This window comes from Vipera berus, assembly GCF_964194415.1.
Source record: "Vipera berus genome assembly, chromosome: 13".
NCBI classification, from domain to species: domain Eukaryota; kingdom Metazoa; phylum Chordata; class Lepidosauria; order Squamata; family Viperidae; genus Vipera; species Vipera berus.
The window spans coordinates 10187011-10208389 of record NC_138216.1 but is presented as its reverse complement, the minus strand read 5'-3'; the positions used below and the strand labels follow the sequence as shown (position 1 = coordinate 10208389).

Below are 21379 nucleotides of genomic sequence, written 5' to 3'. Positions count from 1 at the left end.
TTAGCAACCTTTCTACAGAAAGTTTCGCAAATGCAAACGAAAAAGCGGTTAAGTTTCACTTTTTGTTTAATTCGGTAGAAAAAGAACTGCCTGAAAAGTTTCTGGAGTCATCCTGGCTAATAAAGCAGGTTTTGTACAGAACCACGGTTAACAACCAACGGCCTCCACATTAGAAGAAAAAGTCTCAGTGAAGTTTTCTAGCAGAATCTCCTGAGCGTGTGGCTGTGCTGGGTTTCCCCCCCACCCCAGGAAGCAGAAAAATTACAGTCCATTTTGCAACAGCCAACCTGCTGTGGTTTCATGGCAGTTATCTAGGTTAGCAACCACAGTGACTGTCTCCCTCCCTTTCTCCCCCCCCACCCCCAAAGTGAGGTTCTCAGTTCTAGGCAGCGCCCAGGTTTTTTTTTGGGGGGGGGGCCCTCAACGGACATAAACATTCTTTTTAAATTCAGGTGTATTCACAAACGTGACCGCATCCTGTAGGGCAGTGGGAGCTGGTTTCCAGCCATTTCATGATATGCTGCAGATGACCACCGTGACTGCAGCCTTGGCACCACACAAAGAGGCCCTTGACCACATGGTGGCACACGGCACACATGCTGGCACACTGCCGGCACCTGGAAGAGACCACAAAGAGAGAAGCGGCTGAAGGACACGGCTAGGGTTGCAGGGGGAGAGCAGAGCCTCCAAGCCCCAGCGTGATTCCAATCTTTCTTCAGTCATGAAGCTCAGCCTGTTATTTGACCCATTCTCTTTCTCTCTCCTTTCTTTCTTTCTTTCTTTCTCTTTCTTTCTTTCTTTCTCTCTCTCTGCCTGACTTTCTTTCTCTGCCTGACTTTTTCTCTTTCTTTCTGTCTGTCTGACTCTTTCTTTTTTCTGTTTCTCTCTGCCTCTTTCCTTTCTTTCTCTCTGACTTTCTTTCTCTGTCTGACTTTTTCTCTTTCTGTCTGTCTCTTTCTTTTTTCTCTCTCTGCCTCTTTCCTTTCTTTCTCTGCCTTTTTTTCTTTCTTTCCCCCCCCTCTCTGCCTTTCTTTCTGTCTCTGTCTCTTTTTCTCTTTCTTTCTTTCTCTGTCTCTGACTTTCTTTCTTTCTTTCTCTTCTCAGCCCTAGGCTATTTCACAAGCTTTGGAGAAGGAACAGGACAAATACAGGTAGTCCTCGACGTGTGAGCCCAACATTTCTGTTGTTAAGTGAGACATTTGCTAAGCGGGTTTTGCCCCATTGTATGCCTTTTTTTTGCCGCAGGGGTTAAGTGAATGGTTGCAGTTGTTACATTAGTAACACGGTCGTTAAGTGAATCCGGCTTCCCCACTGACTTTGCTTGTCGGAAGGTCGCAAAAAGGGGATCACATGAATCCGGGACACTGCAACTGTCGTAAGTACATGCCAATTGCCAAGCGTCCGAAATCTGATCACGTGACCACAGGGAGATACTGCAACGGTCGTTAAGTGTGAGAAATGGTCATAAGTCGCTTTCTCCAGGGCTGTTGTAACTTTGAACGGTCACTAACCAAGCTGCCAGTCGAGGATTAGCTGTACCACATGCAGGCTGTGTGTTAGCAGCCGTGAGCTTCTCACCGGTCACAGATCCAGCCCTTGTTGCTCATGGGCCGCTTGCAGTTGCTGCAGTTGATGTGCAGGGTGGTGGAGGCCTGGTTGAGGCAGTGGATGGCTCTGCAGGTGCTCAGCTTGATCACTTCGTTGGAGATGTTCCACAGCTGGAACCGCTGCAGCAGGTCAATGTAGGACATGTACCAATGTTCCTGTGGAAACGGAAGACGATGATATTGGGGCATCCCGAACATCAGAAGCCGTTGCATGCTTCTCCCAAGACTCGGAAGCATTTATACAGGTAATCCTTGCTTAGCATAACATTTGAAGTTATGACGGAACCACCCAAAGCTACTTACAACCCAGATCTGGAATTCCAACGGCTCTACCACCCCCACGGACACAGGGCTGCATTGCAGGCACTTGGCAACGCAGTTCACCTTTGTGGCCAGTTCCGTGGTTCTGTGACCACGGTTTAGGAGGTTAGATGACTGAGTGGGATGGCCGACAATGCATTTTAGTGTTTTTTTCCAACCCTTTCATTGCAAAACAAGATCGCAGGAGTGCATTAACGGGCTTAATAACTGCAGCAAAAACAACAACAACAACGAAAATCGTAAAATTATTCCGGTCATGTGGCTGCCTTGACATACAACTGCATGACTGACGACGGAAATTCCGGCCTGCGTTAAAATGAGAGAGTCGGGGGCTCTCCGTATTGACATGTTTGCTTTTTTGGCTCAAAAACATGGCTAAATTAAAATTGGAGGATCTCACCGGGATGTTCAACTGGTGGGGTGGAAGGAAAAAGGAACGCAGCAGTTAAGACATTTTCTCTGCACATGAAAATGGACTGACATGGGTTCCACCCTGGTTTTAGCCGAGCAGCAGTCAGCAAATGCAAAGTCACCAAGTGGCAACTATTTAGGTGCCATGGAAAGAGGGCAGAGGTGCCCAATGCAACAGGTTAAACAGCGGAAACCTTCCAAGATGGCGACCCTTTCACACAAGAGTTCAGCCATTTTCTAAAACCAGACATTGGGAGAAGTCAAACGACGTGTGAGCCAAATGATCTCTTTTGCAGGAGTCGCTGAGCAACTGCTGCAGTCATTAAACGAACCATTGGTTCACTACGGCTGCGGTTTTGCCACACACACCCCCCGAAAATGCCATTTTTTTGGCAAAGCCGCAGTAAAACACGTTCAGGTAATGAATGCGGCCCAATTGTTGAATGCCCAAACTTTAGACGTGTGACTGCAGAGGGGAGGACCGTGATCACCGGAAGTTTGGATCTGGGTCGTAAGGTTGAGCGTAACCACGAATGGTTACTAGCAGGCCAGTTTGTAAGTCAAGGACTACTTGCATTCCTTTTCCTAAGTCTCTCTCTTGAGTAGGGCAAGTAAAGAGGCAGCCATGGTCAGGAAAAGCAGCAGCAGTGGGCAAGGTTTTTTCTCTAGCGCCCACTACCGGGACAGGAGACTTAGCTGGTGCTTGACTGATATCTGTGGATATAGGCAGGGCTTTTCAAGCAGTGGTACAGGTACCACCTGTGGTACATTGGCACCTGGCAGGTGGTACGCGACCAACCTAGAAAAGTGGTAGTGGGGAATGAGCTGAACCGATGGCAGCACCGCACAAGCCTGAGCGAGAGACGGCTGAAGCTGCAGGGCTATCAGGGCTCAGTGGAAGCGCCAGGATCAGCGCTTCTTCGGGGCTGTCAGGGCTCAGCGGAAGCGCCAGGATCAGCGCCAGGCTCCAGCTGGAGCTCGGCGCTGATCCTGGCGCTTCTGCTGAGCCCAGAAGAAGCGCCGATCAGCTGGAATGTTTCAGCATCTCCAGGGTCTTGTGGTTTACATTCAGATGCTTGGCAACTGATTCATATTTATGACGGTCACAGTGTCCCAGGGTTATGTGAAGTGACCAAAACCTGCTGCAACCACCCAGCAGATGGAGGGGGGAGGAATAAAAACCAAACTCCCCCCCACTCCACCCCCGCTGCCAATCCTGAACAGAAATGCTCACAACAATGAAAACCTCGGACAGGAGGAAGAGCACCGCCGGGCGGGCAGGCAGATGTCTTGCTCGGCTGTGGCTTGGGGGGCACTTTTTTCAGTGCCATTGTAACTTTGAACAGTCACTAAGCGAACTGTTGTAAGTTGAGGACTACCTGTACTTCATCACTTTTTCCCTTTTTTTTGGCCATCAAGTTTTTGACACCTTGCTAGGCGACTGGTGGTACTCGGACGTTGCCATATCCTAAAAGTGGTACAATGGGTGAGAAGGTTGAAAAGCATTGGATATAGGTACCTGTGTCTGGTCATCAATCCCCTTCTTGATGCGATCCCCCAGCACAATCAGGATTGACACGGCCATCTGGACATCTCCCTGCTCGGCATAGAAGAGCAGCATGTCACGGACAATGGGGTTGAAGAAATCGGCCGGCAGGCGGTTCTCGTATAGGGAGTGTGAAATGGAAATGAGAGAGAACGATTCCACAGGAGTGAGAGAAACGGTCTCCGCCTCGTTGCCACTGACGTGGGGCGAGTCGGCTTTGTCCTGCAGGTGGTCCAGTGCAGAGGGGTTGTCTACAATCTCGTGGCGCAAAGGGAAGCCTTCCTGGGGAAGGATGTACTCTTGTTCTTCGGCTGCAGGAAAGACACGGAACCATGAAGGAGAAAGAAAGCAGACTCAAACCACTCCAATTCTTCCCCCCCTATATAAAATTATATTATATAGCTCATAAAACTAATTGGTTTCACACTGTCATCTTTTGTTTGCCTCCTAATCGCTCTGCCCTTTGGAGTGCTCAACGAGCACTGGATAATGAAAAAGGAATGTTTTTATTTACGTTCAATGGAGAGAAAGGGATTACAAGAGAGTAAGCAGGCACACAACAGAGAATACACATCCAAAGCAATGCATGGACACCCAACAGCCACGAGCATGCTTTGATAAACCCGCCTTGTATCCCCCACTGTGTGCCTGCTTACTCTCCTACAATCCCTTCTTCTCCAATCTCTCTGCTCTGCAAAGAGAGAAAAAGAAAAGAAAAACAACAGGTTAGGCATTAAAATAGGACAGGCACTCACTGTGAGGATTCTCATGGTCCATCATGTACAGATCATCTTCATCAGCTTCCACATCGCCCAGGAGATAATCGGCAGGAACGTCACTTCCTTCTGTCTCTTCGTTCTCTAGACATCCAGGAAAAAAAATGCTTACAAGTAGAGACATAGAGTTGGATGGGGCTGTTTTGGCCACAGAATTCAGCTTCCTGTTCAGTGCAGGAATTCAGATTAAAGCACCTCTGATCAGTGGCAGTCTAGTGCCCGTCTAGACTCCACTTGAACAAAAATAATTGAGAGAAGTTCATTCCTTCCGCCAAGATTGGCTGTCGAGCCACTTGGCTACTTAGAAGTTTGATCAGAATCTGCCTTCACCTAGCATGGATCCATTGTTCCACGTCCTAGATACTAAAAGGAGACTGTAGCTTCTTTTAGGAAACCCCTCTTTGGGTATTGAATGAATGGTGTCATACAGGTAGTCCTCGACTTATAACCATTTGTTTAATGACCGTTTGAAGTTGCAGTTGCACTGAAAAAGTGTAACTGGTTCTTGCATGCATAACCATCGCAGCATCCCCATGTCACGTGACCAGGATTCAGGTGCTTGGCCGCCAGCATGTATTTACAATGGCTGCAGCATCCTGGGGTCACTTGACACGCCATTGGCGACCTTCCCAGCCAGCTTCCAACAAGGAAAGTCAATGGGGAAAGCTGGATCCATGATTTTTTTTATTTTTTATTTTTATTTTAATCCCATTTATATCCCGCCCTTCTCCGAAGACTCAGGACGGCTTACAATCTAAAGCACAAATCAATGTGCTTAGCAATAGCCTTCATTCTATGTATATGCCTGCTTATTAGGGCTTTCACACACACCCCCAAGTGGCATTATTACAAAGTCAGCTTAATTGCCCCCAACAATCTGGGTCCTCATTTTACCTACCTCGGAAGGATGGAAGGCTGAGTCAACCTTGAGCCTGGTGGGACTCGAACCTGCACTAATTGCAGGCAGCTGGCGTTACTCAAGGAGGCATTAGCCCACTGCTCCACCAAGGCTCCATTCACTTAATAAATGCAGTGGTTCACTCAACAAGCAGGGCGAAAAGGTCATAAAAGGCTGACTTAGGCTGACTAAGCAACTGCCTTGCTTGGCAACAGAAATTCTGGGTCCCAGCTGTAGTTTTGCTTCTTCTGTATTTTGCTTCTTCGGCCCTCTTTTGCCTGGACTGAATATACCCAGTTCCCTTGTACGGCTGTCCACCCCGGCTTCTAGGTCTGCTCACCATCGTTGTTGATCAGAGTTGAGGATGAATCCATGAGAATGGCTTCGGGACGGTTCTCCACCTTGCTCCTCTCCAGCCGTGACTCAGTGCCTATTCCGGAGGGAATATCTTTCAAGTTAAAGCTGGGAGAAAAGCAGAAAAGGCTGAGGAGGAGTCCATCGTAAAAATTTCCTTCCCGTACCCCCCCTTCTTCTTTATGTCTGCAATGCTTGCAATTTTGGCTAAGTGCGATGGTTCTTAATTCTGAGCTTGTCACCAGCTCAGCTATCTCTTATCTATTTAACATAATTCCTTCTTTTTCTTTGTTCCTGTCTTGCTTTGTTATCTCTACCGTGTTTCGTTTGCTTTCTGTCGTTTTCTAGTTTTAATGTTTGAACAAATTTGTCAACGGCGGGATGCGGTGGCTCAGTGGGTTAGGACGCTGAGCTTGTCGATCACAAGGTCGGCAGTTTGGCGGGTCGAATCCCGAGTGCCGCGTAGCAGAGTGAGCGCCTGTGACTCGTCCCAGCTTCTGCCAACCTAGCAGTTCGAAAGCACGTAAAAAATGCAAGTAGAAAAATAGGGACCGCTACGGTGGGAAGGTAACAGTGTTCCGTGCGCCTCTGGCGTCTAGTCATGCCGGCCACATGACCACGGAGACGTCCTCGGACAAGGGCTGGCTCTTCGGCTTTGAAACGGAGATGAGCACCAGCCCCTAGAGTTGGAAACGACTAGCACGCATGTGCGGGGGAACCTTTACCTTTACCTTTTTAAACTGCCCAGAGTTGCTGGGCAGCTTAGAAATCTCATGTAATCATGGCAACAGGTCCTTGGAAAGGACTCAATAGGCAAATATAAAATACCAAAAATCCAGTCTACCATCTGGCTGAGTGTGCGATGAATCAAAACAATGATATTAGGTGGCTACCGATCTTATATACATGACTCTGGGTAGCCAACAAAAGAAAACAACAGCAAAAACAACCCAAATTAAAAATAATAGGGCAGCCAAGAATGCTCGTATTCCATATTTAATATAACCATGACCAAGAACCAGGCTTACCCACACTATATCATCATTACAAACACATACAGACTAATCAGCAATATCTCTGAATTATTTTGATTTACCATTTTGTAATATTTCCTGTTGGCATTTGACAAAACCTCCAAGGATTGGCTGTTCCAGAGTCTTTAGGCAATGTTTCTCAACCTTGACACCTTTAAGATGGGTGGACTTAGGCTCCCAGATTCCTAATCTAAATGGGGGCTACAGGGCCTCACCTGGATTTGCCCCAAGTCACCCTTGAGAGCACTTGTCCTGCAATGCAACCCCCTCCCCTTCTCTTTACCTATTCATGAGTGGAAGGCTAGCACTACTTTTCCCCAGGCTGTGGTTGAGGTTCGTGGCAGGGACGATGTTAGGGCTTGAATAAATAATCCGGAGCATTGTCCATGTCTGAGCAACCTGGAGAAAAAGAACAGAAAAGGCTAAGAAACTACCGGCTAGGTCTGTCATTTGAAGGACTGTAAACCAACCCTCTAGTACAGGGGTCTTCAAACTTGGCCCTTTTATGACTTGTGGACTTCAACTCCCAGAATACCTCAGCTAGGCATGCTGGCTGAGGAATTCTGGGAGTTGAAGTCCACCAGTCATAAAAGGGCCAAGTTTGAAGACCCCTGCTCTAGTAGACTGTCTCTCAACCTTAGCCACTTTTAAGAGGTGTGGATTTTAATTCCCATGCTGGCTAGGGAATTCTGGGAGTTGAAGTCCAGCTGTTGGACTGGAATGTAGACTAGACTGGACTAGAATTCTTTATTGGCCATCTGTGATTGGACACACAAGAAATTTATCTCCGGTGCATAAGCTCTCAGTGTACAACTAAGTGACACGTCACAGATCATAAAGCATATTTACAATCATTAATCATAAGGTACAAACAAGAAGTGATAAATCGCAAAGTACCAACAGGAGAAGATACGGTAGTAGGAAAGATGAGAAGATGAGAAATGAGAAGATGAGAAAGAAGAGAAGGATAATAACAATGTAGCCCTACTTAGTCCTAAACATACCACAATATCTTTTTTTTTTAATCCCATTTATATCCCGCCCTTCTCCGAAGACTCAGGGCGGCTTACAAGCTTAGCAGTAGCCTTCATTCTATGTATATGCCTGCTTGTTAGGGCTTTCACACACACACCCCAAGCGGCATTATTACAAAGTCAGCTTATTGCCCCCAACAATCTGGGTCCTCATTTTACCTACCTCGGAAGGATGGAAGGCTAAGTCAACCTTGAGCCTGGTGGGACTCGAACCTGCACTAATTGCAGGCAGCTGGTGTTACTTAAGGAGGCATTAGCCCACTGCTCCACCAAGGCCCTTTAGGACTAAGAAAGTGCTGTGGGAATTAGATGTTCAGCAGAGTGACGGCACAGGGAAAAAAAACTATCTTTGTGTCTAGCTGTTTGGGCGAGCAATGCCCTATAGCAGCATCCTGAGAGGAGAAGCTGAAACAGTTTCTGTCCGGGATGTGAGGGCTCCGTAGATATTTCCACAGCCCTCTTTCTTGCTCGTGCAGGATACAGGTCCTCAATGGAAGGCAGGCTGGTTGCGACGGTTTCTTCTGCAGTCCTAACTATCCGTTGAAGGAACACTGCCCTAAGGGAGGAAGCCCTGAGCTGGAACAGCCATATTAAGGGGTGGAACTTTACCTGGTTGCGCTTAAGCTCTTTGGCTACTTTGGCGTTGTGGTCACACAGCTCTGCCAGCGGTCGCCCGCTCAGGAGGTACTGCTTGGCACTTCGCACAAACCATTCCATGCTGCTGGCATCGCACCCGGCGTCTGCCTCAAAGACGCTGAGGGCGCTGGAGGAGGAGATGAACTCAAACTGCTCCGCCGGGTCCAGCTTCCGCTTGAAAAAGATAGGATGGCGGCGGTCCCCAAGGTAGGGCTTCCGGTTCGAGTCGGAGGCAACGAGGCTCTCCTTGGCCGCAAAAGCCAGGTCCCCAAAGAGGCTGTAGCAGAGACCCTCCGGGTTCGCCCGTTCGATCGGCTGGCTGGCGTCCTTGAAGATGTGCTGGTAAAGAGTGCTGTCCTTGGATCCCGAGAGGAGGAAGTAAGGGTCGTGCAGGTGACGCCAGACGATCCCGGTGGTGACGTCTTTGTGCTCCTCAAACATGGCAGAGGGGATGAACGGGCGCCGGATGTCCCAGACGTAGATGTTGTGGTCCACCATCATGGAGCAAGTGGCAATGTGGTGTTTGCACTCGGGCCTCCACTTGACCCGGGCGACAGAGGCAATCGTTTGCACGCAGTAGATCTCTTTGGCCCGGTTGGTACTCATGTCCCAGACTTTCACCATCTTATCTCGGCCGCCTGTGGCCAACCAGCCTCTAACGAAAGAAAAAGGCAAAGATATCCCAGAGGGGCTTCTTTCGCTGGGCAAACTGGACTCCCTTGTTTTTTGTTGAAGACGTTGCTCTTCTCATCCAAGAAGCTGAAGAAGCTTCTTGGATGAGGAGCAAAACGTCTTCAGAGAAAAACAAGAAAGTCCAGTTTGCCTTGTAAAAAAAGCAACTTTGGGACAGCTGTGACCTGGATGACTGAGAATCTCCACAGACGTGAAAACACAGAGTTTAGGAGACTAATAAATAAAGTTCAGCCACAATCTCTTAAGTTGCTGCAGCAGGACTGGAGAACTAACAGTCTTCTAGGTCAGGGGTCCTCAACCCCCAGTCTATAGACCGGCACCGGTCCACGGCATGCCAGAAAACAGGCTGCGCAAGCAAGCTGAAGCCCCATCTGTGGGATGCACGCAGCATGTGAAACCACACCCCTTCCTGTTTCCACAGATCCGGTCCTTGGTGCCCAAAAGGTTGGGGGGGGCGCACTGTTCTAGATGCCATAGTTAGTTTTTGACTTATGACCAGAACTGAGCTGGGAATTACGATCATAAGTCATTACGGTCATAAGTCAAAGCATCATGTGACTAGTCCCATTTTTTTGTCTCCTTTTTTATGGCAATTATTAGGGTAATCAATTTTCATCACTGAGTGGGGGGTGGCAGTGGCTGAAAATCAGAAGTAAACAGTGGGAACATAGCAACAACATTGCAAATTGTGGTCATGTGTCTGCAGGACACTGCAAATGGCTGTAAAGGTGAGCTGGTCGCCAAGCACCCAAGATGCAATCTTGAAACAGGATTTGCTTAATATCTGTGTGGTTGGCTTAACAAAAAGGGTGATTTGCTTAACAACCACCTTAAAAATGGTAAAAATCTAGCTGAACCAGCAAAATGATGCTTAAAATATGAAGAGCAACGTACACTTCCAAACAAAATGCTTTGCAGAGAAGTTGCATGAAGCGAGGGGAACTGAACAAGCTGCTGAAAGCAGAAACCCACATTTTTCTGTCAGAAGATGCTCTGTCACCTGTCTGAGATGGTGTAGGTCCTCCTGCTTGAGCAGGGGGCTGGACTAGAAGACCTCCAAGGTCCCTTCCAGCTCTATTCTAATTCTAAGGTGCTACAAAGCAAGGCAGGCAGAGAAAAGCATCTGAGACCGAAAAGACACCCCCCCCTCCACAGGTGTTCATACCTGTCCTCTGGATGCCAATCACAACAGAATACAGGTCCGTTGTGGGCTGTGAACATCCTCTCGTAGCGATCCGGCCGGCGAATATCCCACAGTTGAACGTTGCCATTTTCAAAGGTGGCAGCAAAGGTGAAGTAGTCACGGATACTAAACTGGACGTCACGCACGCTTTCCGACTGACCTGAAGGAGGTAGAAACCACATCAGGTTCATCTTCTGCCTCAGGGCTCTCCAAATGTGGCAACTTTAAGACTTGTGGACTTTAACTCCCAGAATTCCTCAGCCAGCCATGCATGCATGCCACAAGTCTTAAAAGTTGCCAAGCTTGCGAGAGCCTTGTTCTACCTGGTAAATCATCCAGGCAACGTTTCCCCTCCAAAAACAGGTTCGGTCCCGAACTTGGTGCTCCTTCAAATGTGTTAGGCTCCAGTGCCTATAACCTCCTAGCCCAGGGGTTGGCAACCTTAAGCACTTAAAAGAGCCACTTGGACCCATTTCCCAGAGGAAAAAAAAACACTGGGAGCCGCAAAACCCATGTGCGTGCGTGCATACACGCACGCAAGATGGAGCACTTAATTGAAAAGTTTAATTAAAAAGAAATAGAGGCTGCTGTGCATGAGTTCTCTCTCTCTCTCTCTCTTTCTCCCTCCCTCTCTCTGATCTTCTGCACACCTGGCAAGCTGGCTTCACGCTGTTCTCGGACAAGCTGACTCACATTCTCATGGGGCTGGGTCTCCTGCCATGCTTTCTGCTGCTTCCTGCGGAGACGCAGCAAAGGCAGGAGCCCCACCCAATAAGCTTGTCACCTTCTCTGAGAACAGCGTGAGGCCACTCTCTTTTACACACACACACACAGAGAGAGAGAGAGAGAGAGAGAGAGAGAGAGAGAAGAGAAGCACAAGTGCCTCTCTCTGTCTCTGTCTCTCTCTGCAAATGGCAGAGGAGGACTGGGAGCCGCAGAAGGCTGAAAGAGCCACATGTGGCTCCAGAGGCACGTGTTGCCAACCCATGACCTAGCCAGCCTGGGTGCTGGGGATTATGGGAAGTGAAGCCTCCTCATGACAAGGTCAGATTCCCCCATTTTCAAAGGGACTTTTTGTGCAAAACGAAATGGTGAAATGATGCTATATAATCAGTAATACTAATAAAGGATTTAAAGAATGAACGTTATGATGTAACCTTAGAGAAAGGGTTTAATGTACATTTCATTTGCACCTGCTATAAAAACAGTCAGAAGAACACAGAATCATAGGGGGGCTGCAAGGGATCTTGGAGGTCTTCTAGTCCAACCCACTGCTCAAGGCAGGAGTCCTGATACCAAATGGTGGTCCAGTCCATTTGAAAAACTCCAGTGATGGAATACCCACAACTTCTGAAGGTAATTGTTCTGCCAGGAAATTCCTCCTTACTTCTAGGTTGGATCTCTCATTAACAAGCTTCCACCCATGACTTTTTGTCCTGCCCTCTGGTGCTTTGGAGAATAAGTCGATTCCCTCTTCTCCATGACATCCCCCTTGAATATTCAGATGAAGACTCTGCAACTTCTATACCACTTGAACCTCAAGAATTTGTGTTTTTTTAATCCCATTTATATCCCGCCCTTCTCTGAAGACTCAGGGCGGCTTACAATCTAAGAAGCACAAATCAATGTGCTTAGCAATAGCCTTCATTCTATGTATATGCCTGCTTATTAGGGCTTTCGCCCCCCCCCAGTGGCATTATTACAAAGTCAGCTTATTGCCCCCAACAATCTGGGTCCTCATTTTACCTACCTCGGAAGGATGGAAGGCTGAGTCAACCTTGAGCCTGGTGGGACTCGAACCTGCACTAATTGCAGGCAGCTGGTGTTACTTAAGGAGGCATTAGCCCACTGCTCCACCAAGGCTCGCTAGATGTTCTAAATGTTTTTAGAACATTTCTGTCCTCAGTAGCGTAAGATAATTCCACCCCATCCTATTCTACTCATGAAGAAGTCAGCAACTCCCAAACATGGATCCTTACCTGAGAAAGTGCTGACCGAATCCTTCTTCCGTAGGTCAAAGCACTTCATATAGCCATCCTGAGACCCGCTAAGGAGCATATGGACCTCCGTTGGGTGAAAGCACACCTTGTTCACCGTTCGCTTGTGCTCCATGAAAAGCTGGTCCTGTTTGTTCCGAGAGGGCTTGCCAAGGTTCCACGTCACCACCACCCCGTTCGTGGCCGCCGTGGCCAGCAAATTCTCATCCATCTGGTGCCACACCACATCGGCACAGCTGAAGTTCAGAGACGGTTTGCGGCCGACACGCAAATTCAGTTTTTCCACAAACTGGTCTTCCTCGATGGAGTAGATCTTGAAGATGTTGCGGCCGGCCACAACCACTTGAGCAGCGTCACGGCACACGCTGATGGCATTAGAAGGGGCATCCAGGTGGCAGCACATGGTCCGTCCAGTGATCGTGTTGCCACCAAGAGCGGTGGTCACTCTGGCCATTTTCTCCATGGCGCCTACAAATCCAAAGGTTTGTCCAAAGCAGCAGCAACAGCAACAACTGTAACGTGAAGAAACATTGTAATATTAAAAGCAATCTGCGACAAACTGCAAGTCAACCTCTCATACAAGTAGATCTTTGATATACGACAGTTGAGGCCCAGATTTCTGTTGCTAAGCAAGGCAGTTTTTAAGTGAGTTTCGCCCAAATTTCTGACCTCGTTTAGCCAGTTAAACGAATCAGGTGGTCCTTAAGCAAATCTGGCTTCCGTCATTGACTTTGCTTGTCAGAAGCCGGCTGGGAAGGTTGCAAATGGGGATCACATGACCCAGAGATAGATTGCAACTATCATAAATACCTGTCAGTTGTCAAGCACCCAAATGTTAATCATGTGAGGTTGGGGGTGCTGCAATGGTCGTTAAGGGTGAAAAAACGGTCGTCATTTTTTTCAGTACCATTGTTGACTTTGAACAGTTGTTAAACAAATGGTTGTTAACTCAAGGACTACCTGTATGCACTTCTACTCAACTATAGAAAGGAATGGGAAAATCGCTCAAACACCAATTGTCTTAAAAAACAAAGTAAATGAAAGCAAGAATTAGAGCAGAAAATTGCTATTTTGCCACAATCTATCTGCACAGAATTCTTTTTTTAAAAAAACTATGTATGTTCTTTATAATGAAAAACAGTGAACATCTGGGCTGCCAATAGTCTCTAGTTCATCTGGTATTTTATATATTATTTATTAGACTTTGATCCCTTTATTACTTTATAATAAGGCAGAGAACATACTTAATCTTCCTCCTCCTGTTTTCCCCACAATAAGCCTGTGAAGTGGGTTGGGCTGAGGAGAGAGAACGACATACAAACTCGTTTGTCTCGTCTAAAAGGAAAATAAAAATATAAAAAAATGCTGGTAGTGGTTAAATTGCACGTGTGCAAATTTGGGCGCTTATCTTACACACCCGTGTGCCCGCCTCAAAAGAAAATAACATCAATGATTGCTGCTGACTAAAAGGCAAGGGGGCAAATGCGGGCGATTTTGACCTGCAAATCCATGGATCTGTCCAAAATCGAAAATAAATACAAAAATTAAAGCTGGTTGCTATGACTCCATGCTTATGCGCATGCGTCAGCATTCTTTCCTCTACCAAAGGCACGTGAGGGGTCGGTCTAGCAAACAAGACCTCGACGGGGTTTCCGAGGGCGGGACGGAGGGGTTGGGAAGGAGTACTTCCGGCCCCGGCTTTCGAGGCAGGAACCTCCACTCAGCGCCAGCCACGCTCTCTTAGAGGCGGCATTTTCCCTTCCTCACCTCAGGCGACGGCCTCCACTGGTCTTCCGCACCGGAGCAGGGCCGCAGCCCCCAGACTACCTCGCCACACGGGGCAGCCGCACCCGGCCTGCCCAACTCGGGTTAAGGCTCGCCCGCCATCTTGGATTACCCGTCAGGCCTCTCGGCGCTTAAGAAGCCGGAGGCCTTCTTTCCCGGCCGCTTCCCCTCCTCCTCCTCCTCCCCCTCCCCTTTGGAAACGTGACGTAGTCTGCGGGAGTTTGTAGAACAGGGTGGATCATACCATTGCAGAACCCGACGCGGGGGAGGGGGGACGGCGGCATTTCTCGAGTTTGCGTTGGATTGACCCGTAGAAACAGCCAGCTGGTTGGAATTCTCCAATCGCTGCCTTTCTTCTTGCAAGGCTCCAGTAGAGCTGGAGAAGCTTCTTGGATGAGAAGCGAAACGTCTTCAAAGAGAAAAAAGAAAGTCCAGTTGCCTCGTGAAAAAGCACCCTTGGGAGCGCCAGTGGAAAGGTAGCAATGCAGCAGCGTTGGTCAGAGACATTGTTTATATCAGGGGTCTTCCAACTTTGCCCTTTTATGACTTGTGGACTTCAACTCCCAGAATTCCTCAGCCAGCATGCCTGGCTGAGGAATTCTGTGAGTTGTAGTGCACAAGTCATAAAAGGGCCAAGTTTGAAGACCTCTGGTTTATATATATGAAATTTATGTGGCTGCCCATCTCAGGCTTGTGACTCTGGGCAGCACCTATATCATGATAATTGCCCAACAATAATTATGCAGTTATAAAAATAATACACGCGTGTGTATAATATACAGATATATATTTATTTATTTATTTTTATTTATTTTTATTCCATTTATATCCCGCCCTTCTCCGAAGACTCAGGGCGGCTTACAAGCTTAGCAGTAGCCTTCATTCTATGTATATGCCTGCTTATTAGGGCTTTCACACACACACACACCCGAGCGGCATTATTACAAAGTCTGCTTAATTGCCCCCAACAATCTGGGTCCTCATTTTACCTACCTCTGAAGGATGGAAGGCTGAGTCAACCTTGAGCCTGGTGGGATGCGAACCTGCACTAATTGCAGGCAGCTGGTGTTACTTAAGGAGGCATTAGCCCACTGCTCCACCAAGGCTCATATTAAGTATAATTGCCAATTATATTTGGGGCGTGTTTATCCAACACAGCTCAAACTGTGGTTTATCGAATCAGCCATTGGTGATCAACCACAAGCTATGATGGCCAAGCTTTAATAGCCAGTTTTGTGCATCCACCTGAACTAAAGCCAAACAAGGTGCATTATGGTTTAGACCAGGGGTAGGCAACCTCGGCTCTTTTATGACTCATGGACTTCAACTCCCAGAATTCCTGAGCCAGCCAAGCTGGCTCAGGAATTCTGGGAATTGAAGTCCATGAGTCATAAAAGAGCCGAGGTTGCCTACCCCTGGTTTAGACCCAAGTTTTGCAACCTTGGCAACTTTGTAGCTGTGTGGACCTCACAATACAGTTGAGCTACTTGCTGGGGGAAGTTGTAGTTTACTTATGAAATTTATTGGCTGCTCATCTTAACCCAGGGTAAAATTTTCACTTATTAAGAATGATCAAAATCGAGAAATTCTGGTTTAGCTTGCTGTCTTCACCCAGTGAAGGTGCATTCGGGAACTGCATTCACACAACAAACAGAACTGAGTCATCTCAGTTTATAGATTCAAACAAATCGGTATTCTACAGATATTCGCCACTATTACAAATTCAAACAATTCCTTGAATCTTAAACCAGGGACAGAAATAGAAATCCAAAATTCATTGGCCATTTGAAGCAGCGGAGAAGCCCACTAAAATAAAGAAATAAACAAGAAACTGAAAGAACCAGATATGCAGATCAGGTTAAATAATTACAAACAAAGATTAAATTTGTCACGCAGTGCAAACCAAAACAAAACAACCTGCTAATCTTTCTCTGTTAATAATCCTGTGGCACAAAACCAGTCAGTAGGATGGATTTTTGCTTCCCCAGAATCCCTGCTTTTATGGCGCTCCTCACAATGATGAATTATAAATTTATAAGGGTAAGGACTGTGGGAAAAATTAAGCAATTTGAATGTTAATAAATATTTTACCGTAGGGCTCCTGAACATAGCAAGATTTTTTTTAAAGCGTAGCCACCATTAGCTTTCCCTCTGCATTAGTGGTTAGATTTGTGGTCATTAGAGTGATCAGTCAGGCAATTAGAATTAGCAGAAAGTTGTGGTTTGATATTTAACAAGTGTGATGCAACATAGAGAATCTATTTTAAACCTAACCAATAACATTGTAATAAAAATGTGGTTTAAAAAAACCTGAGTATCATATATGTAGTATTTCAGCAAAGCTTTTATTTTGCTAATACAGTACTGTAGAAGGACAGGCAAAGCCTGGGGGAGAAGTCAAAAGAGGAATCAGTCTGGAGTCATTACATTCTCACAAACAATCCAACTTATTTGAATTCCATTAACTCTTTATCTAGCGCCAATTTTGTGCTGATGGTTTTAGTTGACTAATTTCTTGTGTATAAAGGTAAAGGTAAAGGTTCCCCCGCACATGCGTGCTAGTCGTTTCCAACTCTAGGGGCCGGTGCTCATCTCCGTTTCAAAGCCGAAGAGCCAGCGCTTGTCCGAGGACGTCTCCGTGGTCATGTGGCCGGCATGACTAGACGCCAAAGGCGCACAGAACGCTGTTACCTTCCCACCATAGCGGTCCCTATTTTTCTACTTGCATGTTTTATGTGCTTTCGAACTGCTAGGTTGGCAGAAGCTGGGACGAGTAACAGGCGCTCACTCTGCTACGCGGCACTCGGGATTCGACCCGCCAAACTGCCGACCTTCTGATCGACAAGCTCAGCATCCTAACCCATGAGCAATAAGTCAGATTAATTCAGTGGTGGGATTCAAATAGGTGAACAACCGGTTCTCTGTGTAGATGCTGCTTCCGGAAGTCCGTTCTGGTCCTGGGCAACAAAAAATTAGCTACCGGTTCTGCTGAAGTGGTGCGAACCGGCTGAATCTCACCACTGGATTAACTGGAACTTAACACGTGGTCCTGATTCTTTGCACCCGACAGATACTGAGATGCAATGACATTATTGTGCAAAGTGTAGTCTATAACACCCAGTGTTGTGTAGCTTGGTAAGAGTGTACTCTAAATGGCTGAATGGAAAGCTCAACACTTTTGGGAGCGGGGGGGGGGAGGAATCATTCTGAAATGATGCATCCAGTTTGTCCTTAAAACCACCAACTATAATTCCCACTAGATAAAAACAGCTAACATTACTCTGCGCTGCTATTGGGGGGATTGCAGAAATGCACTCCTGGTGTATAAAAGATGCTTTAATATTAGGGATTCCTTCTTTGGTGCACTTAATTTCTGTATTGCATTGGCTGCTTTTAAGACCTGTGGACTTCAACTCCCAGAATTCCCCGGCTAGCCACGCTGGCTGGGGAATTCTGGAGTTGACATTCACAGGTCCTAAAGCTGCCGATGTTGAGAAATAGGAAACCCATTATGGTATTCCTTCTAAGGTGAATTAGAAACTTCTGTTGGGAAAAAATTGTCATATATATACTGTGCGATTAAATCCACACATATATCACAGAGGCATAAAAAGAACCCCAACGCCAGATGGCTTGTGTTTTTATTTTTTTTAATATATATATTTTTATAAACAGATCACATGGTAAAATAGCACAAGAAACACTTACCAAATATAAGATTATATCTTCAGAATATACAGGAGAAGGAGGTGTGTATGTACAATAAGAAAATGGTTTTCAGAATCCCCCCTCCCTTTTTTTTCTAAATAGCAGTCTGAAATATTACAGCTTCTTTCAGTAGCTTTAAATAACACTTTGGACCAGCGGACACTTTAAGTAGGGGTGCTGAAAAGATTCCTGGAGCCCAATCCTCAACAAAGGTCTCTTGTGCAAAACTGGTGGAAATGGAAAAGCAGTTCCTGTTTGGGCCAGGAGAACTTGCACAGAGAAAGATAAAAATAAAAATAACCCCGAGGATTGTGCCCTGTCTTTGGACCAAGATCTTGACGAAACCCTTGCAGAAAATGGGAGTCCACTCCCTAGAACAGCTTGCATTCTTCCTTTTTGAAAAAAACACACAAAAAAACCCAGTGACTTTACGTCAACTTCTCTTCCTTTAATAAAAAATAACAGGGTTGGAAAGGACCGTGGAGGTCTTCTAGTAGTCCAACCTCCAGGTATAAGACCGCATCCTTTACTGGGGCATCCAGCCCGTGGAGTAAAACAGATGTAAATTGGGGGGCTAGCATGGCGTACAATACAAGGATCGACTTTGTAGGGGAGACGGGCAACATCAACAATTCATTCATTAAATAAATAAATAAATAAATAAATAAATAAATAAATAAATAAATAAATAAATAAATAAGCTAGCTAGCTAGCTAGCTAGCAGGTAAAACTCTTTGCCCCAGACAGCTGACTTAAACCCCAATCTTAATACAAGTGGTCCTCGACTTAAAACAGTTCATTTAACGGCCGTTTAAAGTTACAATGGCCCTGAAAAAAAGTGACTGATGGTTGTTTTTCACATTTACAACCGTCGCAGCATCCCTGTGGTCACGTGATTAAAATTCAGAGGCTTGGCGACCGTTTCACATTTAGGAGGGTCGCAGTGTCCCCCCTGACGGAGGTGGTAACCTGATCCCCTTTTGCGCCCTTCCGATCAGCACAGCCTATTCACTTCACAGCCATGTGACTAACTTAACAACTGCAAAGGTTCACTTAACAACGGCGGCAAGGAAGGTGGTGAAATGGGCCAACTACTCACTTAACAAAAGAGTTAGCAACGTAAATTTTGGGCTCAATTGTGGCCGTAACTGAAGGACTACCTGTGTAGCCAGGCCCCCCCTCTCTCGGATCTGTTCTGCGGCTGGACTTCAGACAGGAGAGCTCCTTGAAGGATCTGGAGTCTCCGACCGTCCAAATTCCAAGGCCCTTTCAATCCTTTGGAAAGCGTCGCCGTCTTGAAATGAAGAAGCCGAAACCGTGCCGAAATACTGGAAGCGGCTGTGGGATGCTCAAAACGGGACAGTTGGAATCTGAAACGTTTGCACTCCCTTTCTCGCCACTGCTGCCTGCAGAGGTGCGGCAGGTCGAACCCAAGAGATTCAGAACACCAGAACTAGGACACACTGCTGCGCACCGCAATCCTTTTTCGCTTGTAATTGCTTCAAAATTCACACAAAAAAGGGGCATCTTTAAATTTCATCGTAGGGAGAGCCTCAGCGGTTGAGGGCCAGTTTTGGAAGTTTGCTAATTTTGTAATGTTGGGTGATCTCTCAATGTGGGTTTTTTTTTTTTTGAAACTCGGCCACTGGCTCAGGAATTCTGGGCCTCTTAAAGTGGCCAAGTTTGAAAAACTGATTGGGTTGCCAAGAGTAGATACCAATTTGACGATATATAATCGTTGTGTTGTTGTTTTTTAAAGTTGGGAAATTTTGAAAGGACTGGATGGTCCTATCGCATAGGATAACAAAATGACTTTGCCGTCTAATCCACTTGAAAATGGATTGGATTCTTACCTAATCATAAATATGCGAAGTATGTCATTATTAAGGTAAAGGTTCCCCCGCACATGCGTGCTAGTCGTTTCTGACTCTAGGGGCCGGTGCTCATCTCTGTTTCAAAGCCGAAGAGCTGGCGCTTGTCCGAGGACGTCTCCGTGGTCATGTGGCCGGCATGACTAGACGCCAAAGGCGCACGGAACGCCGTTACCTTCCCACCGTAGTGGTCCCTATTTTTCTACTTGCATTTTTATGTGTTTTCGAACTGCTAGGTTGGCAGAAGCTGGGACAAGTAACAGGCCCTCACTCCCGGCACTCGGGATTCGACCCACCAAACTGCCGACCATCTGATCGACAAGCTCACGGAAGCTGAAGTGGGAGGGGGGGCAGAGATAAAACCTGAACTAAGAATATTTGGAATCACACCTCAAAGCTTATAAACCATCCCATTCCTGCCTCTCATTCATCCATTGTAATCCCGAAACTACTGTAAAATGAGCGTATAACACATTATTGGTGATTCAGGGGGGGAAAAACAGCGCCACCGAACATACAAGAAACAGCAAAGCCGCATCTTTCTCATTTACGGCTAGAAATGTTCCTGCCTGGACTTGATTCGACAGCGGGAATCCGATCTCCTGCCTCCCCATTGGGCCACCGACTTTTGGCACTGCTCCTTCTGATAACATTGATTCCAGCAAGACAGAAAGCAATTTCCACAACATTCTGCTCCCAAATAAATAAATAAATAAATTGCTAGCACCCCTCTCCTTTAGCAGAAGATAACAAATATGCACCCTTTCAAAAGGCACTCTTCTCAATGGCTTTTTTTTCTTCTGATTTCTCTCAAACGTCTTATCCACAGGGATCCATGTGGCGGTGGGTGGCCGAAAAATGAGTGGCAGCCACACTCCTCTCAATTGTTGTTGTTTTTTTTGACTCTGCTGAAGACTCTCCTATTCATGTAACCTGCCTTACATCATACAGGTAGTCCTTGACTTACAATCATTTGCTTAGTGACAGAAGGTACAAGCGGTACTGAAAAAAGCGGCTGTTTTTCCTGGGCCATTGCGGCATCCCCACGGTCAAATGATTGAAATTCGGACAGTTGGCAACTGGCATGTCTTTATGACGGGTTCAGTTTCCCAGGATCATGTGATCTGCTTTTGAGAGCTTCTGACAAACTGGAGAAACATTGCTCTCCACCTGTATCTGGAACTCAATCCTCACCTCCAAACTCATTCGCACTCTGTGTCACACCTTCCGCTAACAACCATGGATTTCCACGGGATGTTAGGTTGAGGAAACATGCCAAAAAAAAGGAAATTCTTCTTCTTCTTCTTCTTCTTCTTCTTCTTCTTCTTCTTCTTCTTCTTCTTCTTCTTCTTCTTCTTCTTCTTCTTCTTCTTCTTCTTCTTCTTCTTCTCTTCCTCCTCCTCTTCCTCCTCCTCCTCCTCCTCCCTTTACAGAGATGCCACAGCAGCAAAACCTTCACATTTCTATGATTCGTGATAGCATATATATTTAAAGAAAGCAGTTGTTAACCGAAATTTGTCAGTGA

At 46.5% G+C, this 21379-nt stretch overlaps 1 protein-coding gene across 2 annotated transcripts; it reads right to left on the bottom strand.

Annotated features, from left to right (window-relative positions):
* Nucleotides 1-240: 240 nt before the first annotated feature.
* WDR24 (WD repeat domain 24) lies at nucleotides 241-14394 on the bottom strand. Of its 2 annotated transcripts, none has more exons than XM_081338106.1 (10): nucleotides 14258-14394; nucleotides 12473-13002; nucleotides 10476-10653; nucleotides 8591-9272; nucleotides 7231-7346; nucleotides 5900-6021; nucleotides 4641-4745; nucleotides 3859-4196; nucleotides 1579-1763; nucleotides 241-617 (listed from the first exon to the last, which is right to left on the bottom strand). In XM_081338106.1, exons 2-10 carry the CDS (start codon nucleotides 12951-12953, stop codon nucleotides 449-451), a joined length of 2376 nt encoding a protein of 791 aa, XP_081194232.1. In that variant the 5' UTR covers nucleotides 12954-13002; nucleotides 14258-14394; the 3' UTR covers nucleotides 241-448. The 2 variants fall into 2 exon arrangements, with proteins under 2 accessions (XP_081194232.1, XP_081194233.1); XM_081338107.1 differs by lacking the exon at nucleotides 14258-14394 and adding an exon at nucleotides 13735-14036.
* Nucleotides 14395-21379: the final 6985 nt, after the last annotated feature.